We start from the raw sequence: 24,014 nt of genomic DNA, 5'->3' as shown, positions 1-24,014 counted from the left end.
ACAAAAAGGAAGGCAAGGTATAAAGACTGGAAGGAAGGAATAAAATTGCATTCAGATAATGCGTGTACAGAGAGAGACTGACTCACAGTCTATCTTCATTATCTCCATTTCCTCACGTCCCTCGCATTTACTCCTCTGCTCACTGCAACCTGGCTTCTTCCCAAATCTTATTTCTCAGATGTCTCTCATCAAAGACTCCCACCACCATCAGGCTCCCAGATCCCATGGGCACAGTTCAGTTCTCCCCCGTGTCTGCTGAAATCCTAGTCTCCCCTGACCCCTTCCACAGCTTCTCCTGCCTCTCTGATGGCTTTTTCTCAGGATACTCCTCTGACTCTGCTTCTTCCACTTGTCTTTTAAATGTCAGTAATTTACTTCGGTGATTTCAAACTTTTTCAGGTACTTCTCCTATGGGATATTATTTATTCCTTTGGCCTTGATTACCATACTAATGATTCTCAAATTTTTACTGGACAAGGATGAATTTACTTGGATGCCAACATGCCCAACTCATCTTCCCATAACTTCCCTACTTAGTCACCTGTTATCAAGTCACTTATGCCATGAAGTTGGAAGTCATCTATGACTCCTCTTCTTTAACCCCACGTTTTATCTCTTACCAGCTCCCATGTATGTCATTTGTATTTGAAGCAACTCTCTGCTCTGTGTCTTTCTTTCCTTTTTCTCAATCACTAACTTATTTCAGGCCCTGATTATCTCTCTTGAACTCCTGCACCTTGCTGTTATGCTTTCATGCCTGTTTTCCTCTAATCCTTTCTCATAAGGAGTAAATCGGGTTAAGTCTCTCCCCTGATTAAAACCTTTCAGTGATGCTAACTGCCCAAGATGAGTCTCAACTCTTTAAGCATGTTTTACAAAGTCCTTCAAGAAGACTGTGCATCTATTCATTTAGACTTGTAGTCTCCTTATTCTCCCCTCCACTGTTTAGTCTCAAGGAATGACTTCTTGCTGGGATCCATTCCTTCCTGTCACTTCTGGGTATGCTGTACCTTGTTTAAGGATCTAGTCACCTGGCTCCTGCAGTAAAGTCTAAGTTTTATACAGACAGACCGGCCTAGTCTTCTCTGAAGAAATAAACATTCTGTAAATACTCATTCAATTACTTAAGATGAAAGCATTACACAAAATCAGAGACACCAAATCCACAGTTGACCACTGTAACAATGTAGCAGGGTTATGTCCTTCAGACTGTGAAGTTAAATTGGAAAGAAAATTATGTCTGCCTGTTTAACTCATTCAGAATTCATCAGAGTAGCAGACAGGCACCACTTTCCATATTGGAAATGTGGCAAAGAACAGGACCAACAAAATCACATGCAGAAGACAGTTTTGGAATCACTGTGACATACAAACCTATCAGGTCAGATCTTAAGTCACATGAAGCATGACAAGCCTAACACACACAAGCATACACACACACTAATTAAAACTATGTATTTCTGTTTAAAAAAATTCCCAGTTATCAAAATGAAATCCATCGCCACTGCACAGAGACTTCATATTATTTATGTATAACTTACATAGTAATTGCTTCCAAAATTAACTTGTACCAGGGTATCTCTGGATTACATTTCATATTTAGGAATATATGCTGAAATGTAGACCAAATAAAAATTCTAAACTTCTACTTTTAAATTAAATGTTTTCTTATAATCATCACAGATCTGATAGTCATATAGTTGAGTATCAGAAATAAAGTTTATCAAATTGTTTTAAAAGATTGTCAAAAATAAATATTAGATTGTACAAATTCTATTTATGATGTTGCATAATTATCAATTATTTTATGTACAAAACTTTTAATGTTCTGGGAATACTTATAAGCTACCTTGAATATTAATGAACATATTTGCTTTTAGTATAGAAAACTTAATAAGCTTTATTTTCCTTCCTTCTTAGAGTATAAACTGAGATAAAGGGATTTTGCAGGTCACACCCTTGGTGAAACTCTCCCCCAAAACTTAACTTTTAAAGGATTTCTAAAGAGAAGACTCTTCTAAAGTGAGCCCAGCAGCTATAATCATGGTGATACAAATTCCTTTAAAACTCGTCTATTAATATTAACACTGGGACAAAGCTTTAACAGCTGTCTGGTTTTCAAGTTCAGATTAAATATCCACTATGTCAAAATTGCACTACCTTGCCAAAGTCATCAGCTTCAGGGATAAAAATCAAACATTATTTGGATCAGAGGTTACCTTTGGTGCATCCTCAAACCACAAAGACAGTCTACATTTACATCCCCATATTCTAGCCTATAGGCCACTCCACCAACACACATTTCAAACATTTTTCTCTTTGGACAAAGATTTCAGCTAAGCATTACAATGCCTTCAAAATGGAATGCCTCAACCCTGTCTTTGAATTTAATGAAAATCAGGAAACTTTTTAACAGCTTTAGAAAGTCAGAAACGCTGTGCTCTTCCCTGGCATCTTCCTCTCCCTCCAACCCAGAAAGATCCAGCACAACAGAAAACAGAGCAGCCTGCCATAGGCTCCGAGTGCTGGGAACCGATTCCCCCCTGGTGCAGGCTGCAAAGAGAGCCTATGAGTAATCAAAAATCCTTAACCAAAGCATGGAAGTTATAAGCTTCCTCCCCACTCCCCAACACCGGTACAATTCTTTCTCTCCTCAAGCCGCTCATGCATTTCCCCGCGTATTCTTGGCATTTTAACGGCCTCTGAAGCGGCAATGATAACCCCATCTCAATGTCAGCTAGAGCAGAGCCATGCAAAAAAAAAAAAAAAAAAAAAAAAAAAATTCACTAACTTGGAAGGTTATTTAGGACAATAATGTCTTTCACTGTCTTACTCCTCCCACTCCAGCACCACTTGACCTAATAGTGATATTTAGTAGGGGAAAATATGTATGTAGCAGACAAACGGGCTTCTTCCCCAGGGGCTCTTCCCATAAGGATCCGAGGGGAGCACACATCTGACAGAAAGCCCCCACGCCAACAGGGAGAACAAGGTCTCCTAGTGTGGAGTCCCCCCAGCACTAGGCTCGCTCGGCTCCACACACAGTGTACAACTATTCTTGGATCTACTTACATCCCTCGGTCACATCTGGCCACCCTGCCCCCTCCGCCCGTGGTCCTCCTTGGCTCCCAGGCTGCCCGACAAAGCCCAGGACAGGCACACACTCCCACCCACCTGGGCCGGATCCGAGAACCCGGCTGGCGCGCTCCACCCGGTGCTCCTCTGCCAGCTCCTGCACGAATGCGCTCGGCCTGTTCCTCCTCCTCCTCCTCCTTCTCCTCCTCCTCCTCCTTCTCCTCCTCTTCCCCTCCAGTCCAGCCGATCCGGGAGGTGCGACCCAGGGCGGCACCGCAAGGTCTCCCTAAGTCACCTTCGTGCGGCCCGCCCCTGGCTCCGGCTGGGCAGCAGCAATGCCCGGCCCCTCCCCAACGAGCTCGGGCGTCGGCGCTGCCAGCCCGCGGCCCACGACTCCTGCGCCGTGCCCGGGGTTGCAGAGGTCAGCACTGCGCCCCTTGGCCTGCCGCAGGCTCCCGGGCTGGGCCGCAGACCCGCCCTCCAGAGCTCGCCGGGAAGAGTGTGAGCGGGCGGGCGGTAGCGGCGTGGCCTGCAGCAGGCTGCTGTCGTCGTCGGGTCCCTCCTCCCCTCCCCCAGCGCCGCGGTTCCGCGGAGGCGCAGGTAGGGCTCAGCCAGGGACTGCCTGCACACCGCCCGGGGGAGCGAAGCCAGGGACCGGCTTTCCGCTGGAGGCAGGCTAGGAAGCAGCTCCCAGCGCTGGTCGTGTACGCGGCGCGCAGGCTCAGGGCAGGTCCCGGAATGAGCAGTGCGCTCCCGCCACCCGAGCAGAGGCCGGCCCCACAACTTTTCCTGAGCAGCCCGCCCCCCGCCGGCTAACTCAGAGAAGTCAATCCCCTCCACTCCAGCCTAGGCTGACACTTGGGCTTATGCTCAACTCTTCATGTTGACAATGAGGGCTACACTGCAGTCTTCACATACTTACTGTTTTTACCTTAGTAGGTCAGCTGGGGTAGGATTTGAGCAATGGGGAAAACAACAGTATGAATCTTAGTAATGTGAAGTAGATGGTTTGCTACTCCAGCAGGGCTCCAAGGGGGAAGACAAGCTCAGCGGGCAGGAAAGCCCCTCACATAGAACACTACACTTTCGTGGGATGTTCAGATTAATGAGCTATCTGGCTAACTATGTTGTGATGGTCACACACACACTTTCTGTCCCAAGATAAGTTTTAAACCTTTCTAAAGTCTAAGAATCTCAACTCTTACTTTAGAGTATGTCCAGAGTAATAATTAACAAAAGTGAGTATTTCTTTAACAAGATCCTAGGGTACTTGCACTTCCACTGCAATCAGTGGTCTTGCACAGAATTTCTGCTAGAGATACACAATGTGTAAAACACAATAAGGCCACACAGGGAAAACCTGGAACTGATGTCAGCAAGGCCTTGCCATTTTTGAAAAATCCATCCTTTTTTTTTTTCATTCTAAATTGGTAATTAAATATTATTATGTTTAGAAAAGTCATTTTTGGCACTGAAGAGGAGACCCTGTTACAAAATTTTCCTCCCTAGACTCTGAAAATTAGAGCACGAATTTTCTTAACAAAAGGAGCACCAGACTACACAACAATGAGCAACAAGCAGCTACTTTGTTTTAGAAGGTAATTTCCAGGATACCTGTATAAAATATGCCAGGTACTTTACATGCAGGAACTCACTGGTATTTTCATCTTCAGACCTGGAAATGGAATATAACTTCTTATTCTAGGTCAAGGTAGCAGAGTTTAGACCCAGATTGGTCTGCTCTAGAATCCTGTATTTTTTCCTTTATATTCATCACTTAATGGAAACATTAACCATCTTCAGCAGGCTAACTAACATGCTACAAAAATAAGATACAGTTGCTTCCTCAAGGAGCTCCAGCAGCTTAGTGAATATATAATGATACAATGTGATATCTGTGACAATAGCAGGGAATTCCTGGAATAGGAGGGACACCAAACCTAGTTTTGAAGGGTGGCGTATGGAATTGGGAAATGGTGGCAGTCATCCAACACAGCAATCCTGAGAACTTTAATAGAGTGGTGATGCAGAATTTGTGTGGCATGCTGGGCAAGAAGGCAGACAGGCAACTGAGATACAGGAAGTCAAATAGACACGGCTTGATCAAAGGCAGGGAGTTGCAAGAAGGATGAGCCAGACAATTCCCATGATCCTGGCCTGAGTTATTGAATAGGTGGTGATCCTACGAACCCAGTGGATAATTCTGTCCTGGACACACCGGGTCTGAAATGCTTTTGATAAAACTAAGTAATCAGAGGCACTAGGTACACTGGTTTGGAGCTCAGGAGAGGTCTATGGTGGAGAAAACTGAGTTATTGTGGATTTCTAGTTAAGTTAGTGGGTAAAACCATCCAGGGAAGACAGAATAAGAAGGCCATTCACAGAGCACTAGGGATAGTAACATTTAAGGCACAGGCAAAAGGAAAGATGCTTTACAAAGTGAATGAGAAACTACTGCTATAAATGGGAGAGAAGCACAAGAGGGAGGTACGGTGGAAGCCACAGAGAATTCCAGAAAGCAGAAGTACTCAACTGTCAGCAAGACCATGTAAAAATGTCCTTGGGGTGGGCATTTGGCATAGTGGTGAGACCCATTTGGGATGTATTCATCCCATATCAGAATGCCTGGGTTCAAGTCACTGCTTCAAACACCGATTCCTGCTAGTGCACATCCTGGGAGGCACCAGGTGATGGCTCAAATACTTGGATCTCTGCCAGTCATGTGGGAGACCTGGATTGAGTTCCAGACTCCTGACATCAGCCTGGCCTGGCCCCAGCTGTTGCAGGCCTTTGGGGAATGAACCAGTGGGTGGAAGGCATCTATATGTCTCTCAGCTTTTCAAATAAAATGAAAATAAATGTTTTAAAAGCAAGGGCTATAAAAATAAGTGCCCTCTGATTTAGCAATAAGGAGATATTGGCAAGAATAGTTTCAGTAGACTAGCTGATGAATGAAAAATCAGCAAGTATCAGATTTTAAATAATGGAAATGAAAAGTTGGGAGACAGAGAAAAGCTATACATAATTAAATAGATAATTCAAAATTAGAATGAGCTGTTTTGCATAGCAAAATTCCTGAAGAAGCAGGATGGAAGGAGACATGTCTCTGACAAAGGGAAAGACTAAAGGATGGGAGCACATGCAAGTAGTGGTAGTGGTTAGGAATAGGGGACATAGACAGTGACTACCTTGTGTTCAACCAAGAAATTCTGCTCAGAGCAGGAGATGGAGAAACTCCACAGATTCAAGGGTCAGAGAAGGGTGAAGGCTTGAAGGAGCTGTTGTATCCATAACAAATGATGAGATCAGTGACACAGAATGACTAAAAGAGCTGGAAAGCACAGGAAGCTCAATGAACAGAGGAGACCATTTTGTAGACTTCTGAGTCCACCATGAACACAAAATTTCGCAGACACCAGCATCCTGGTCTAGAGAGGCAGGACAGAATTCCAGTCTTTCAGGTAATTCTCATTTAGAGTCTGAAGCTTTCCATTATGGCGCACACTCGGCACCACTATCACCCCATCATACTTCTGGGTCACCGCTCTTCAGAAGTCAGAAGACTTAACATGAAAGTATAAAGTATTTTATAAGGATGTTTATACTAGCTTAAAATAGGCAGGTTCCTAACTCGGACAAACTGGTTTAACAAAGATCAAGGGAGCCCCATGACACAGAGACCAAGGAGGGCACAGCACCAAAGATGACTTCTGAGTGACATTTTAACCACTTCTGAGACCATCCTGCAGGGAGGAAAACTATAAAAACAAAAGTAGCACATGAAACCAGCTTCTACACTTTTGAAGAAAATTCCCATTCAAGAGTAATGAAGAAAAACAGCACTGACATTCTGTTGTGCTTCTACATACACCAGCCTCACTTGTTAGCTTTCTCTTTAGTATATCAACTACAAATTTTACTTTCTATATTGTAGCTTTTTCAAAAATGTAGGTAGATTTATTTACAAATAAAACCTACCAGCAATAATGCTTCACTTATCTACAGTACATAGGAAAATCATGAAGATGTAGGTCCTATCAGAGTATCAAAAACCACTCTTAGACCAAAGAAACAGAAGGCACAAAACTCAGGCACAAAGGCCTGCAGTCACTATAAATCCCCTAAGCTTCTCACACAGTGTAACCTTGCTCTTAACTGTGGGCCTGATTTTACCAAGTTTGTTGATCTATTTTTTTTTTTTTTACTAGTAAACAGGAAATTAGAAAAGAGTCAATCAGAAGGGATCAGTACACTACAGCTACAGGCAGGCACACCTGACCATGAGAAAAGGTAAATTTTAAAAGCCTGTAAGAAGCAAACAATCAAAAAGTGTATGCAGGACTGGCCCATTTATTAGAAACACATGTGATGTTGTATGATCTCCTCTGAGGGCTTCTCCATATGAAGGCACAGGGTAATTACTAACATGCCAGAGCACAATTCTGAGACACCTAGAAGACTGCTGCTGGGGGGACGGAAGGCACAGCTACGGGACCCTCACCTGGGGGCAGTGCTCACAGGTGTTCTGCCAGTATGTGTTCCTTTACGCTTCAAAACAACCCACAGGTGTTTTAGTTGGCTACCACTCCAAACAGGAGATTGTTGTCTTTAAAAAGAAGAGATCAAAGAGCAGAACTAGGAATTACATCCAGGTCTGCTGAGTTCAAAACTGATGATTTCTCTTGTAATAAAATGTCCAGGTAATAGAAATGTAATTTACAATGCCAAATAAGGCATAATTATGCCACTTGGACCTCAAGTTATTAAATTATTAAATTCCTCTGCTGTAATCCTTGGATATTTGAAAGCCTTACTTCAGGGAAACTATTTATCTTTCAAATAGTTGGGGTAACCTAGCCACTGTCTATGCTGTCATTTCTCAGAAGGAAATCCATAGATCCTACTGACAGTATCACAGAGTTGATACTTTATAGAACAGAAAGGGTAATTAAAGATACTGCACAAGGGGCTGCCTGTAGTGCCAGCATCCCATATGGGTGCCAATTCGAGACCACTGCTCCACTTCCGATCCAGCTCTCTGCTGTGGCCTGGGAAGCAGCAGAAGATGGCCCAAGTCCTTGGGCCCTTGCACCCACATGGGAACCTGGAGGAAACTCTTGGCTCCTGGCTTCAGATCAGCGCAGCTCTGGCCGTCGTGGCCAATTGGGGAGTGAACCAGTGGAAGGAAGACCTCTCTCTCTCTCTTTCTCTCCCTCTCTTTCTCTGTGTAACTCTGACTTTCAAATAAATAAATCTTTAAACAAAAAAAAAAGATACTGTACAAGTTTGAAACATTAAATGCCAGTTACTAAATGAATACTGCTTCCACACAGTATGGTAACACACTGTATACACATATACTCCATCCATACACAGTTGATCCTGTGCCCAGTGGGTTAAAGAAATACTTAAAATGGGTCCTTCAGATTTTCAGACCAGTGCTCTGAACAACTTTTCATATGTTCTCCCTTTCACAGACGAAGACAGCAAGATTGAGAGACATTGTCACTTAAAGTCATAAGGTTGGAAATACAACCGAATCATTACACAAGCAGTCAATTAAATCTTCTTTAGACAACACTATCTCTTCCCAATGTTAAAGATAGGAACACTCCAAGATAACCATCAGGGAAGAGAGGTTACAAGTGTTCGTTCTATAGAAGATTCTACAATGTTAACTTGTATTCAGGACTTAGGATGTGTTAGGCACAATATGAAGCATTTTGCTTGCATTATCTTCTTTAAGCCTCATGAAAAATTTAAGAGACTAAAAGAGGTTAGTAAGTCTAAATTTTAGGCTAATACCCTTGCATATCTATACTTTATGAAGAGAAGCATTTGGCTTAATTTTGTTAAGTAGTTTAAAAATTGGAATAGGTTGACCTGTCCAGAAATTAAACACATACCAACATAACACATTACTTCTAATTTACTACTCAACCTTACAAACACAAATCTCTGAGACAAAAAGTTAGCAATACATCCATCAGGTACCATGTAAGAGCCATGAGTAAAATTTGGTTTTACAATGTATATGAATCCTGTGACATCATAAATTAACTTCAGTGATATTTTATAAGGCTACCATTCTATTCAGATTTGTAAAATTAAATCATTCCTCTTTAAATAAATTAGCATATAAAATTTGCAAAAACTAAAAATAGAAATGCTGAGAAGGAATGCTTCCAAATGTATTAGAATGAACACTCCATAATGACTAATATTTTCCTGTGGTAGTTAACAGAATTATGTTGAAAGATCTCTTGTAGGCCGGCGCCGCGGCTCACTAGGCTAATCCTCCACCTAGCGGCGCCGGCACACCAGGTTCTAGTCCCGGTCGGGGCGCCGGATTCTGTCCCGGTTGCCCCTCTTCCAGGCCAGCTCTCTGCTGTGGCCCGGGAGTGCAGTGGAGGATGGCCCAAGTGCTTGGGCCCTGCACCCCATGGGAGACCAGGAAAAGCACTTAGCTCCTGCCATCGGATCAGCGCGGTGCGCCGGCCGCAGCGCGCCAGCCGCAGTGGCCATTGGAGGGTGAACCCACGGCAAAGGAAGACCTTTCTCTCTGTCTCTCTCTCTCTCTCACTGTCCACTCTGCTTGTCAAATAAATAAATAAATAAATAAATAAAAGTTAAAAAAAAAAAGATCTCTTGTAATTGTTTTAAATACCTTCTAAGTATTTCAATATTTTTCTTATTCTCCAAATTGTTATATGAAATTTATAGCACACATAGCAAATATATTTAAAATTGCATTTGATTTCATAAGGTTTCCACTCTAATCATGGGAAAATATCAGATTTCTACATTTAAGAGAAACATGCAAAATCATTTTCATCTATCTATTTTGCCAAAACCTAATCTTTACCCAAAAGTTACAAATAAATTAAAACCAGAGTAAAAATGTATTGTCTTAATCTAAAAAAAAAATTGAAGATTAAACATACAAGCATGTAGAAATTAACAATGGAAAATAAAGCATTTTGATACTTGCCTTATTTTAAAATCATGAAAATAAAAATATATATAAAGCAAGAAAAATGCTAGTTCAAGCAATGAATTTCCATATTTATGACTTTTCTTTCACTGGAAAAAGAATTACTGATGGATAAGCATGCCACTCTTATTCCAATTTGGGAAAGCAAATGGCAATTTATTGAAAGGGAAGAGGGCTGGGAGAAAAAGAGCACAAAAATTTATCATCCATTGTGCTCAGTTTACATCTGTTAGTACTACCACACTCTAATCTCTAAATAAAGCATTAAGTATTTTTTGTATAAAGACCTTTTGTTTCTAGACTATTTTCGCATCTCTTATTGAAATGTCACACCAACCCTGAGGAGATGGACATTAAACTTGTGAAACATGGCTACATCAATAAATTCAAAAGACATGAATACAAGTTATTTCAGAATCATCCTACATAATCAAATAAGTTGTAAATTATGGTAAAAAAATAAAGCTTTTCTTTCCTTTGTTAATACTACTTTTCCTATTTTGTTAGTATTTGCTAATACTATTTTTAATAGTTAATAGTATTTGTTAATACTATTTTTTTCTTTGAACTTGAATGCAATGACTTATTAGGTAATTAATTTTAACAATTTTACTCCAAACAACGTACCCCTTCTTGTTTAGTGAAGAGATTAAGGCAATCACTCAAAGCTACACAAGTTTCTCTAGAAGCTTCAGAGACAACTTCAACTTTCTGAAGAAATGATGGAAGCATTTCTATAAAAAAAAAATAAATGCAATGAGTAACATTTTGAAGTAATCTTAAACAGACCACAAAAATATTTTTTATCCACTAACTTCATGCTTCCTTCCAGCTGTCCCGAGCAATGCATATACAACAGTATATTTCTTGGGTACAGTTATTAAGCACATACTATAATCAGGGCCTGTTAAGTTGGTACAGAAAAAGGAAGGCCTATACTTCACAAGTGTCAATGAGATTTGAAAAAAAATTTATAGATGTTAGTAATAAAATGTTCAAAATGATGAAATCTTTACTTAATATATGCTAAATCGATCTTCTGTATATAAAGATAATTGAAAATGAATCTTGATGTGAATGGAATGGGAGACGGAGCAGGAGATGGGAGGGGTGCAAGTGGGAGAGAAGTTATGTGGGGGGGGGAAGCCATTGTAATCCATAAACTGTACTTTGGAAAATTATATTACTAAATAAATGTTAACGAAATTTTTTTAAATGTTCAATAAAATCTGATGAGAAAGAAAATGCTTACCATTTTCGTTCATAATATTTGAATGCTAAAAAAGTAATTTTATTCAAAGAAAATAAAAGCATACAAAAATAATTTTGTACTTGAATTTTGTACTTGGCTAACATCTGGAGTTGGCATTAATTAAATTTCCTCTAGTTCTCATTCAGACAAATGTGTGGCATAAATAGGTCTTTACATTTTCTTTTTTTTTTTTTTAATTATTTTTCTTTATTTGAAAGGTAGATTTACGGTTGGGGGCAGGAGAGACACAGTGAGAGCCAGCACTTCCATTAGCTGGTTCACTCCCCAAATGGCCATATGGAGGGGGCCAGGCCACTCTGGAGCCAGGAACTTCATCAAGGTCTCCCACATGTGTGCAGGGGCCCAAATACTGGAGCCATCTTCAGCTGCTTTCCCATGTGCATTTACAGGGAGCTGGATGGGAAGTGAAGCAGCTGGGACTTCAAGCAGCACCCATAAGGGATGCTGGTGCTGACATGGTGGTTGCTTAACCCACTATGCCACAGTGTGAGCCCAGGTCTTTACATTTTCAAAACTATGTCTCCATGAAGGTCAAGGATCTTTTTACTATATGTTTAAGTAGGAAACAAAAACATAGTAGTATCTTCATTTTCCAGATCCCCTAAAGAAAACCAACCCTTTTAGATATTAAAAACAAGTTTTTAAAGCATACCAGCAAGAGAAAGCTGCAAAATGCACATATCACTTAAAAATGAGTATAATGACATTTTCTCATATTGATGTGAGGAATGTACTTAGTTGAAACAGTTTCTTTTTGTTAATTATACATTAATATTTGCTCCTTCCATCAAATAAAAATCTGAATACTACAGAAAGCTTTTCATAAAAAAGGACAATTAAATGCATAACACTCTCTATAAACTTTAAATAATCTTGACTTACTTAAAACTATGTTCTTAAAACATGGTAAACAAAAGTAAGCCAAAGTGACAAAGTAAAAAAAAAAAAAAGTGATAAAGTAAATCCAAATGTAAGAGATTTGCTAATATTAGACCAGAGAGCACTGGGTCCCACCAAGATGCAAAGCCTTTTAAAAAAATTTTTTTTTTATTTATTTGAAAGACAGAGATGAAGAGACAGAGACAGAGATATCTTCCATCTACTCGTTTACTCCCCAAATGGCCATAGGTCCAGGATGAAACTAGGAGCCTGCAACTCCACCCAGCTCTCCCACATAGGGGGCAGGCACTCAAGCACTTAGGCCATTTTCCACTGCTTTCCCAGGCACATTAGCAGAGACCTGGATCAGAAGTGGAACAACTGGGACTCGAACTGGTGGGTGCCAGCACCACCAACAGCAGCTTAACCCACTTCACCATGACCCTGGCCCCAAAGCAAAATTTTCAAATGGGAAATAAGAAAATAAGACTTTGCACTCAATATCACTGAGGATACCAAAACAAAATTTCCGAGAATATATACCAAGTTACTGAGTCACTGTTTCTGATAAAATTAAAAATAATCATCTTATTTTTTCAAATGTTTCCACACTTTCTACATTAATTTGACTTATTTAAGAAAAGGAAAGCCTTTTTCCTAGAAAAGTTATTTCTCAAAATTCATAAGGCAAACTAGACAGTAAAAGGATAGTCCGAAAGGCACACGTTGTGGCACAGATTAATCCGCAGCTTGTGACGCCAGCATCCCATATCAGAGTTTCAGTTTCAGGTCCCGGCTGCTCTGCTTCTGATCCAGCTCCCTGCCAAAATACTGGGAAGACTACAGATGACAGCCCAAGTGGGTTCTTGACACCCACAAGGGAGACCTGGATGGGGTTCCTTCTAGGTTCCTGGCTTTGGCCTGGCCTAGCCCTGGCTGTTGTGGGCATTTGGGGACTGAACAGAGGATGAAAGATATCTATTTCTTCCTCTCCCTCCCTGTCACTCTGCCTTTCAAATAACTAAATCTTTTTAAAAAAATATAAAAAGAGAGGTCAGAGTGAATGAAGAAAGGCATTAACAACCTTTCATTAATGTTGGAATACAAAAATCAAAGATTATATTTCATCACATTTTTCATCTTATGGAATATTTTCCTAATATTAGATATTGCTAATAAAACCCAAATAATTAAAAGTAAAGTCTAAAATATGTATCTTGATTTCACATACTTTATTTTTCATTTTGAGTCTGATATACATTACAATATCTAGTCTCTACTTAGTTGCTAAATAGCAAAAGGGAATACCATATGCTAGTTGCCATATGACTTAAATAGTACCTCAACAGATGTCTCACAGAGAACTGTGGACCAAGCACTGTGAGATGTATCAGAAAAAAACAGACACAGCCTTTGTCTTCCATGAATTTTCTGTGTAATCTAGTAATTTTCCACTTTCATGACACAAATATAGGAAGATAGAAGAGTAATTATTCATGGATAGATTGCTTTTATTAAATACCACCACACACTTGATCATCCACAATTTGATCTATGTTTTAGATATTTCATACTTTAAATATCTCTTGACTAGCAAAAAAAAACCCACAAATTAACCAAATACATTATTGGGAATACTTATCAAAAGTGCTTGAATAAAACTGATTCTGTAAGCTTTCAAAAAGATATTCTAACTCAGTTTTTACAAAAATTCACCACTGAGACAGAGTAAAATTCTTTCATCTAAAACAGAGTCAAAGGTTCTGTAATTTCTGACAATTTAGTATTAAAGTAAGATTTTGAATAAATATTAACTTGCCCAGGGTCATGGCCTAAGAAATGATGAACCTTGGCATATGCTGCACTGCAGTGCCAAGCAGCAGCGCATGCTTATATAATGGTGTTTACTCACGAGGAGTGCTACATAAAAAGAAACAGAACTGCTAAGCTTCTAGAAAAGCCACCAACTGGGAATCACTGCAAAATGTTTTAGCCAGTTAATATTTAGAGACTACACTGTCATGAATAAATGCAAAAAGGCCAGTATGTTACCTTATTTGGCCTACTATAAGAATCTGTTAATTTTGAGGAAAAAAGTTATTTTTTGTACTAAAAATATTTTTGCAGTCAAGAAAGCTGCTAGAAGATCATATTAGAAAAACATAACTTCAGAGACATAAAAAGCTCACAATCTGTCACTTTTCATGATTACACTGTATAATTTTTTAATTGGGTAAGTTTTAAAAGTAGTGGGTAAGTACTTTCTTTATATGTTAACCAACAGAACTCTAATGCAGCAACCTCAATTGTCCTCCTCATGTAAAAAAGTCTACACTTCATATTCTAACATATAAGATGCACCATAAATTGAATCTGTTTCAGCCAGACTGTTTTGCTGGAAATATCTGTTTACCTAGAAACAGTCTCATACTTTATTGCCTCTAAACTTCTGCTCAAGATGTTCCCTCCCCTGAATACTAGAAATAATAATTACTGATATTCAGAAGTTTCCCCACTTAACAGAAGATTTTATGTTTTTCCAGGCCTAGTTCAAATGCCACCCTCCCATAAAGCCTTCCTCAAACATCACCTTGAGATATGACTTCTCTAATGGACCCCAAGAACAGTCAAATCCAGTTGCAGTAGAGGACATGGGCAACTGTGGTTATGTGATATCTCTATTACCCTGTGAACTCTAAATCTCTCGACCCCTCAGACATCCCATGCTGAGCTTTGTGCACAGAAAATACATTTTTAAGTGAATAAAAAATGTTTTATTTCCATGGTAGCACAGAAAATACCAATGGTTTTTAAAATTCTTTTATTTTACATTAAAACAATTATACTTTGCTTTAAAACACAAGGTGAAAACATTCTCATTTAATTTTACTAGTGTGATCAGAATACACTAAAAAATAGGTAATTTTTAACAATAGCCCATTTTTACTTGAGGCACAAGAAAACTTTTTTTATATTTCATTTGGGACAAGATATTAAAAGAAAAAAAAATGAATGAATGGCATTTTATTTCATCACCCTTGCCCTCTGGGAATGGTCCTACCTTAAATATGCTTTCCTTTTAATTAAATAGAAGGCAGAATAACTAAAAACTCAGAGGTCTAGTAATGAAACTAAGGGTAACAGGAAACAAAATACTGAAATAAGACAATTTCTCTTTAATGGTTGGAAAAGTAATACATGTAACTGTATGTACAAGAGCTGGTCCCACGTTCATGAGAGGAGGCATTTGAATAATTATTTTCCTACATAATAGGAATTAAAGAAATACCTCAAGAAAATTCATATTCTCTCCTTAAAATTCAGAATATTTGGACATAAATATCAGTTAATCTAAAAATGTCTACATAAAACTGTAACTTGAAAAACATCGAGAGGGGACACTATAAAAGACACAAGAATATAAACTTTGTTCAAATTCACATGTCTAGCTTGAATAAAATTATTCACTAAACAAATACCTCTGATCATTCTATTTGGATATCCATATTTATATTTTGTACAAGTTGCACATAAGGGATATAGCTCAAAGTAGAATGAGTTAAATTAAGCAAGAATAAAAAGATAGTATCAGAAAAGTTGTAAGACAAATAGCAAACAAGTTGTATATACCTTGAAAATGTGAAATATTCAGAGTGGAAGTTATCATTATGGACTAGAGTAATCAAATTACATGAAAGCAATGGGACTTGATTTGAATCTTAAAGAACAAGTGACATCTTAGTTGCTAATATATGCCTAACAAACCAAACACAGCTAAAATACTATAATTGGTACTATCAGGTAGTTATGAAAATACTAGGGCTATGAGCAAGACAGTGTCAGAATTATGGTCAATGAGAACTCTACAGCAATGAGAGGATTTCATTTATAATTTGCTGAGTGGTAACTGTGTGTACCATGCCAGGTACTTCAGTTAAAGGGATAAATAAGAAACAAATAGCTTTGGTTCTTACAGAACTTAGTGTCAGGCAACGGAAACAGAAAATCAAACAAGTACTTCTGAATGGATGATAGCAATCAAATGAGTCTTTAGAGGAATGTAAGGAAAGCATAAGAATAGCTAGAAAAAATACATTGTATTTTTTTTTTTAAAAGCATAGAAAATAGGGTACCTGTCAAGGAGACTTTCTAGAGTCAGGTCAAATGAAACAGGAAAGTGTGGGGAGCAACCCGGACTAGACTAAGTTACTGGAATTAAGACTTATTCTATGCATCTGCTCTCCCACAATATGGCGCTGAGAAGGGAGAAACAGCTTCTACACAGCTGCCTCCAGTTCCACCAATAAACTGTAGGACCTGCTCCTAATTGGAGGAGAGCAGCGTGCTCGGCGTGTGGGTAGCAGAGTTGGGATTGGCGGAAGAGGACTATAAAGGAGGAGAGAGGCAACATGCACCAGGAACATCTAAGGGGAACATCTAAGAGGAACATCTATCTGAAGGAACACCTGTGCAGCCCCCGAGAGAGCCGGCCGGCGGTGTGCCACTCCCCTGCTGAAGTGGGGAAAGTGGCTAGGGGGAACCGCCCTTCCACGGAGGTGGAAGGGACAGTAGCCAACCCGGGAAGAACCAGCAGCAAACCCGGGAAGGGCCGAGCAGACGAAAGAACAACGCAGGGTCCTGTGTCGTTCCTCCACGAAGACGGGGAGCGACATAATGGTGCCGTGACTCGGATATGAAGCCTAGGCAGGGTTTAGTGTCGTTCCTCCATGAAGAGGGGGAGCAACAGGAAAGAAGCCAATAGAGCCATAGAATATGTTTTGCATTCTTTTGCAAATAAGAATGAAATGAAGCAAAAGGGAAGATTAACTTAACCAAACTGAATAAAATCTCAAAGGTGATAAGTGAATTTCATCACTCCTAATTCAAGTGTCAAACATGTTCCTCACCCACAATAGTAACCTTTCAAGAAAAATAGAGTCAAAGAGGTAAACACTAAACAGGGTAGTCAGACATGATCTAAAGAACTTCACCTGTGGGAAGGGCAGGCAAGGGGTTATATAAAAGTATGTGCCACAAAGAAAAGATGAAGAGAAAAATGTGATGCAATGTTAAATGTAGTCTGAATGCTTGAGTGTGCTTCAGAGTATGATGCTTGCCTATAAGTAATAAGTCACTTGGTTTTTTTTATTTTTAAAAAGATTTATTAATTTCAAAAACAGAGAAAGGGGGAAAGAGGAAGGGGGAAGTGCAGAGGGGGGAGAGAGAGACAGAATGTCTCAGGGAGGGAGGGAGAATGTCTCATTTGTTGGTTCATACCCCATTCTAAATGGCAGCAATGGCTGTGGCTGGTCCTGGCCAAAGCCAGGAGCCCAGAACTCCATTTGGGTCTCCCATATGGGTGGAAGGGACCCAAATACTTGGGCCATCTTGCGCTGTTTTCCCAGGTGCATTATTATCAGGGAGCTGGACTGGAAGCAAAATAGCTGGACTTGAACCAGCACTCTAATACAGGATGCCAACAACACAAGCGATGGCTTAACCCACTGTGCCACAATGCAGGCTCCTACTTCGTTTCCCAGCCATAGTGTATCCACTATTGAACCAGTCAACTTTGTTGTCTGAAAGAAAGCTTGGATCAAGGATAGGAATTTCCTCTCCAGTGCTCTGTAGAGGCTTGCACTGGCCCAACTGTTCTGGTCTCTACCTTTGCTCGCTCTTCTGGTCTCTAAGATCTTAGAGGAGACCAGTCCTGCTCAGAATGGGGAACAGAAAGAGTTCATGACTGATTAGTGCTATGATAGGAAAAGCATGGGGTTATTTCAAAACCAATATAAGAACACTTAGAGAAATCAAGGAGAAATTTCTGGAAGCTGCATGTTTACAATGAGAAGTTTGTGTTTCATACTTTAGAAAAAAACATACGCTAAGACCCTAGAGCATGAGCAAAATTCTGTGCTTCTGAACAGAGTACAAAAAGCAGGAAGAGGTGGGAGGTAAGATGTTGAAGTCAGTAGTCACAGGTCATCAGCTCAGTCAACTCAAAGTTTAGATTATACCTGAAAGGCACTGAAGGCTTCTGGTAAGGCTCAGAAAAGATTCAGTTTGGTTTTAGAGGTACTCATCTAACTATGCTATGGAATAGTCCATGGAGGTAAAGGAGGAAAATCAAACCAGATGCAGTGTAAACACCCAAGTAGAAGCTGCTATGAGAAATGATGGCTATCGCCTATTTTAGTATAGTGATGGGGGATTGCTAAAGTTTGAATGTTTGGCCTCTAGAATTCTCATGTTAGAATTAACCCTCCAAATCATATGGTAATGGTATATGGAGGTGGTTTATGGAGGAGGTGGGACCACCTGGGAGGGAGTGAATGGGTCATGAGGAATTTGCTCACATAAACAGATTAATCCATCCATGGATTAATGGATTATCTCAGGTATAGCTTCATTACAGAAATGAGTTTTCTTAGTCTCAGTGGTTCTATCACCATGTAATATTCTCTATTGTGTAATGATGTAGCAAGAAAAGACCTCATCAGAAGCCAAGCAGATGCTGGAGCCATGCTCTTGGACTCCCTGGCCTCCAAAACCATGAGCCAATATAAACTTCTTTTCTTCATTAATTATCCAATCTCAGTTCTTTTGTTATAGCAACAGAGAACCAACTATAGCAGAAATATACCAAGGACAATGGTAGAGAGATATGGAAGAGAACTGGCCAATAAAATCTGTATAGGGAAAGAGGAGTGGAGATGACTCCAAGATTTAGGCTTGTGAAGTTGTCTGAATTGATGCATTTTTTGAGATGCACAACAAGATAAAAAAAAAAAACAAACACATGAGGACAAGAAAAGAAGAAAAATCTGATGTGGACAAAAAGGAGAGTTTCTTTGCTGTGGGTTGGAAACTTCTACTCTATGTCAACCCCACCCAAAACTTGAGCTTCAAAATAGCAGAATATGAGGCTCTGAATGCCATCTCAATTACAGAAGCCAAGCTAACATGACTGTCATCAACAAATTCTAACATACTTTTATCTCTGGTTATAAATCTGAAAATGTTTACAGTTTATAAATCAAACATTAATGGTAAGCACATGAGTAGAACTGACTTACTGCAGACTCTGTGCTGGTTAAGAGTAGACTCCGGAGCCAGACTGCCTAGGATCCAATGCTGACTCTGGATTTTACTAGGCCTGTGACCTATGGGAAATTACCTAAATCCTCTGTTCCTGAGTTTGCTCATCTGTTAGATAAAAGCTATATTATTGCACAGGGCTATTACAAAGCACAAATAATAAGTGTAAAACATACAAAGCAAACTACAAAAAAAGGATATACAAGTTGGCTACTATATAGGATAACACAATTTGTGGAGTATTGATAAGTTTTATATAAAAAAAGAGCATGGGATACTTAAGATGCCTGGCAGACTGATAAGGACTACCCTAAGCCAACAAGATAATGAACACAATAAAGAGAACTCCAAAAAATCCATGTGAAAAATTGGAATGAATAAATAAGTTTACTTTGAAGTCCAAATATCGTTTTTTCATAATACACATTTTCTGTGAACTTTTTGAAGATATCTCATATGTACAGATTTTGAAATTTTTTGTAATTTAACTTCTTTAAATTCCATTTTCCCAAACATTTTGGAGTAACCTGGTAATAACAATGAAATAACATTAACAAGCAGTTTGAAAGGACAAACCCCCAGATATGCTAGAAAACAACAACAAGAAAGTTGAGGCTGATACTACACAGATGCCAGCAATGTCTTAGTGGGAAAGGCCAAGGACAGAGGTGGATGTCAACTGGAACATCAACCCAGAGGTTTAAGTGATGAGACTTTAAACCCACATGAGGGCATGATACATGGCTTTGGATTCCCAAATCAAGCAGATGAGACCTTGTAAACAGTTAGATCCCAGTGAAAGTAGAAATGGAAAAACTGACCTTGGGCCTAAAGGGAACTGTGAAGAAAGGCATTTCTGCCAATTGCTCTGGATAGGGACCATGAGAAATAGAAATCCAGAAACGCTTAGTTACGAAACTCAAATTTAAAGTTCTTAGTCAAGAAACAGAAACCTTTACAGCCTCAACAGAAACAGACACAAGACTATTCCATAAGGAAACCTCTAACAACCCAGGAAACAGCAAAAAAACAAACAAGCTCCACTGAAGTAGCCACAGGACATTGAATAGAACATTTACAAAATAAAAGAATCTGCTTTCAACAACTTGAGACATAAGAACATTCTGGAAAAGGCTTAAATTAATACATCTATAGTTATTAGAAATAAAAATTAAAAATACATGGAATGTGAAATAACACTGCCATGGGGAAATTCTTTTATTATTATTTTTTAAGGATTTATTTATTTATTTGAAATGCAGAATTACAGAGGCAGAGGCAGAGAGAGACATCTTCCATCCACTGGTTCACTCCCCAAAAGGTTGCCAATGGCCAGAGCCAGGCCAATCCAAAGCCAGGTACCTGGAGTTTCTTCCGGGTCTCCCACATGGGTGCAGGGACCCAAGGACTTGGGCCATCTTCTACTGCTTTCCCAGGCCACAGCAGAGAGCTGGATTGGACGTGGAGCAGCTGGGACTCAAACTGTGCCCATATAGGACATGGGAACTGCAAGCAGCAGCTTACCCACTATGGTACAGTGCGGACCCAGGGGAAAATTTTTTAAAACTACTTCCTAGAATTTTTACAATTACAAAATACAGTTGTTAACACCAGAAATTCACTCATAATAGCTGCAAAAAATTAAATACCTTGGAATAAATTTAACCAAGGATGTCAATGATCGCCATAATGAAAATTACAAAATACTAAGGAAAGAAATAGAAGACAAAAAAATGGAAAAATCTTCCATTTTAATGGATTGGAAGAATATCATCAAAATGTCTATAGTACCCAGAGAAATTTAGATTCAGTGTGATTCCAATCAAAATACTAAGAACATTCTTCTCAGATCTAGAAAAAAATGATCCTAAGATTCACATGGAAACACAAGAGACCCCAAACAGCTAAAACAATCTTAACAAAAACAAAGCCAGAGATATAACAATACCACATTTCAAGACATACTATAGGGCATTTGTAATGAAAACAGGTTGGTAGTGGCATAAAAGAGATATGTAGATCAATGGACAGAATAGAAACTCCAGAAATCAATTCAGACATATACAACCAATTTTTGACAAACAAGCTAAAATCTCTCCCTGCATAAATGATATTCTCTTCAACAAATGGCGTTGGGAAAACTGGATCTCCATGTGCATAAGTGTGAAAACCCCTACCTTACATGTTATACAAAAATCAACTCACAATGGATCAATGATCTAAGTCTATGATCTGAAACCATCAAATTATTAACTAAAGGAAAACATTGGGGAAACACTGCAAGTCACTAGCATAGGCAGAGACTTCTTGGATAAGACCCCCAAAAGGGGCTCTGAGCCCACGGGGCCGTGCTGATGGGAAGGATGCCGACTCCCCGGAGAAGTGGATGACAGAAACTCTGAGAGACGACCAGGAGCAGTTCGTGTGTCAGGAACTGCTCGAATGCCAAGAGCAGGAGGAGACCCCGGAGGAGGAGGAGGACGCGGGCCTGGTGGCCGAGGCTGAGGCGGTGGCTGCCGGCTGGATGCTCGATTTCCTATGCCTGTCTCTTTGCCGGGCCTTCCGTGACGGCCGCTCCGAGGCCTTCCACCGGACCCGCGACAGCGCCGAGGCTATTATTCATGGACTATCCAATCTAACAGCATATCAGTTGAAAACAATATACATATGTCAGTTTTTGACAAGAATTGCAGCGGGAAAATCCCTGGATGCACAATTTGAAAATGATGAACGAATTATACCCTTAGAATCAGCCCTTATGATTTGGGCTTCAATTGAAAAGGAACATGACAAACTTCATGAAGAAATACAGAATTTAATTAAAATTCAGGCTATAGCTGTTTGTATGGAAAATGGCAATTTTAAGGAAGCAGAGGAAGTGTTTGAAAGAATATTTGGTGATCCAAAATCTTATACGTCTTTAGAAAGAAAGTTGCTTATGATAATATCTCAGAAAGACACATTCCATTCCTTTTTTCAACACTTCAGCTACAACCACATGATGGAGAAAATTAAGAGTTACGTGAATTGTGTACTAAATGAAAAATCATCAGCCTTTCTAATGAAGGCAGCAGCAAAAGTAGTAGAAAGTAAAAGAGCAAGAACAATGACTTCTCAAGATAAATCTAATGGCAATGATGTTGAAATGGAAACTGAAACTAATTCGGATATAGGAAAAAGTGTTAATGACAAACAGTCTATGGTAACTGAATCCTCAGAGGGTACAGTATCCTTATTGAGGTCTCACAAGAATCTCTTATCTAAGCTGAAATATAGAAGCTGGAGAGAAGACTTTGATGAAGAAGAGGAAAGAGAGGAAACTCTTCAAAGTGAGAGAGAGAAAACAGAAAACAGAAGAACCACTGAAACAAACAGAACACGTGTTCCAGAGACTCAGCCAGTAACTTACAAAAAACGATGACCTAGGAAAAAACAGGCATGGCTTTGGGAAGAAGACAAGAATTTGAGATCTGGCGTGAGGAAATATGGAGAGGGAAGCTGGTCTAAAATACTGTTGCATTATAAATTCAACAACCGAACAAGTGTCATGCTGAAAGACAGATGGAGAACTATGAAGAAGCTAAAAATGATTTGCTCAGACTGCGAAGACTGAATGAGTTTGTGAAAGTTGATAAAAGGACAATTAAGTATTTTGAACGCTACATTTTTTTTGAAACTTACTGGTCTTTAAAATTTTTGTTTAAAGCATTATTTTTCTGTGAGTCAATTAATAGGAGGTTTTGTGCCATAAGAGTGAAATTATATCCTATCATTGTATTCTTTAAGAATCTTTTTATTTTAATAAGATGTAAATTTGTTGACCCTTGCCACTTTCAATATTCATACCCCTAAATTCTGTTCCAATAAAAAATTAAAGCCTGGTAAGAGAAAAAAAAAAGACCCCCAAAAAACAGGCAATTAAAGCAAAAATCTACAAATGATATTACATCAAGCTAAGACGCTTCTGCGCAGCAAAAGGAACACTCAGCAAAGTGAAGAGGCAAATGACAGAATGGGAAAAATATTTGCAAACTATGCATATGATAAAAGATTATTATCCAGGATATATAAGGAGCTCAAGAAATTCAACAACAACAAAACAATCAAGAAAGAGGCAAAGGACATGAACAGGTATTTTTCAAAGGATGAAATAGAAATAGCCATCAGACACATGAAAAAGTGCTCAGAGAAATGCAAATAAAAACCACAATGAGGTTCCATCTCACCCCAGTTCGAATGGGTACCACCTAAAAATCAAAAAATAAATACTGGTGATGATATAGAGAAAGACACCCTAATACACTCTTAGTGGAATGTAAACTAGTATAACCATTATGGAAGACAGAAAAGAGATTCCTCAGAAATCTGAAAACAGATTTACTATGACCCAGATATCCCACTCCTGAGAATTTACCCAAAGGAAATGAAATCAGCATATGAAAGAGGTATTTATACTGCCAATGGATGATAGCCAAGATATGGACTCAACTCAGATGTCCATCAACTTAAGACTGAATAAAGAAAATATGGTATAGATATACACAATGGACTACTACTCTGCCTTAAAGAATTAAATGCTGTTTTTTGCAACAAAATCAATACAATAGGAGACCACTATGCTTAGTGAAATAAGTCAGTCACAAAAATACAAATATCATATGCTATCTTTGTTATGTGGTAGTTAATATAGAAAAA

At 39.2% G+C, this 24,014-nt stretch overlaps 1 protein-coding gene and 1 pseudogene across 33 annotated transcripts in view; one reads left to right on the top strand and one right to left on the bottom strand.

The window, feature by feature from the left end:
• OSBPL1A (oxysterol binding protein like 1A) overlaps nucleotides 1-24,014 on the bottom strand; it is a 230,497-nt gene that overhangs the window by 120,956 nt on the left and 85,527 nt on the right. For 18 of the 32 annotated variants that reach the window (XR_016214098.1, XR_016214099.1, XR_016214100.1 and 15 more), the window contains one exon: nucleotides 10,697-10,803. The exons of 6 other annotated variants lie outside the window; for them this stretch is intronic. Coding sequence is in view for 11 of the 26 variants with exons in the window: in XM_070050375.2 (XP_069906476.2) it covers nucleotides 10,697-10,803 (107 nt within the window). In the remaining 15 variants the exon portion in view is untranslated. Of the gene's footprint in view, nucleotides 1-3,072; nucleotides 3,871-10,696; nucleotides 10,804-24,014 lie in introns of those variants that run through there. 8 more of the 32 variants (XM_008261153.5, XM_089305246.1, XM_051851329.3 and 5 more) reach the window with 8 other exon arrangements.
• LOC103349352 (telomeric repeat-binding factor 1 pseudogene) lies at nucleotides 21,626-23,217 on the top strand (annotated as a pseudogene). The gene has a single exon (XR_016214103.1). The product of XR_016214103.1 is annotated as a telomeric repeat-binding factor 1 pseudogene (transcript).

This window comes from Oryctolagus cuniculus, chromosome 10 (genome assembly GCF_051225735.1).
Source record: "Oryctolagus cuniculus isolate XC-2025 breed Fujian yellow rabbit chromosome 10, ASM5122573v1, whole genome shotgun sequence".
In the NCBI taxonomy this organism is placed as follows: domain Eukaryota; kingdom Metazoa; phylum Chordata; class Mammalia; order Lagomorpha; family Leporidae; genus Oryctolagus; species Oryctolagus cuniculus.
Note: the sequence above shows the minus strand (reverse complement) of the source record. Positions and strands in the feature narration are given on the sequence as shown.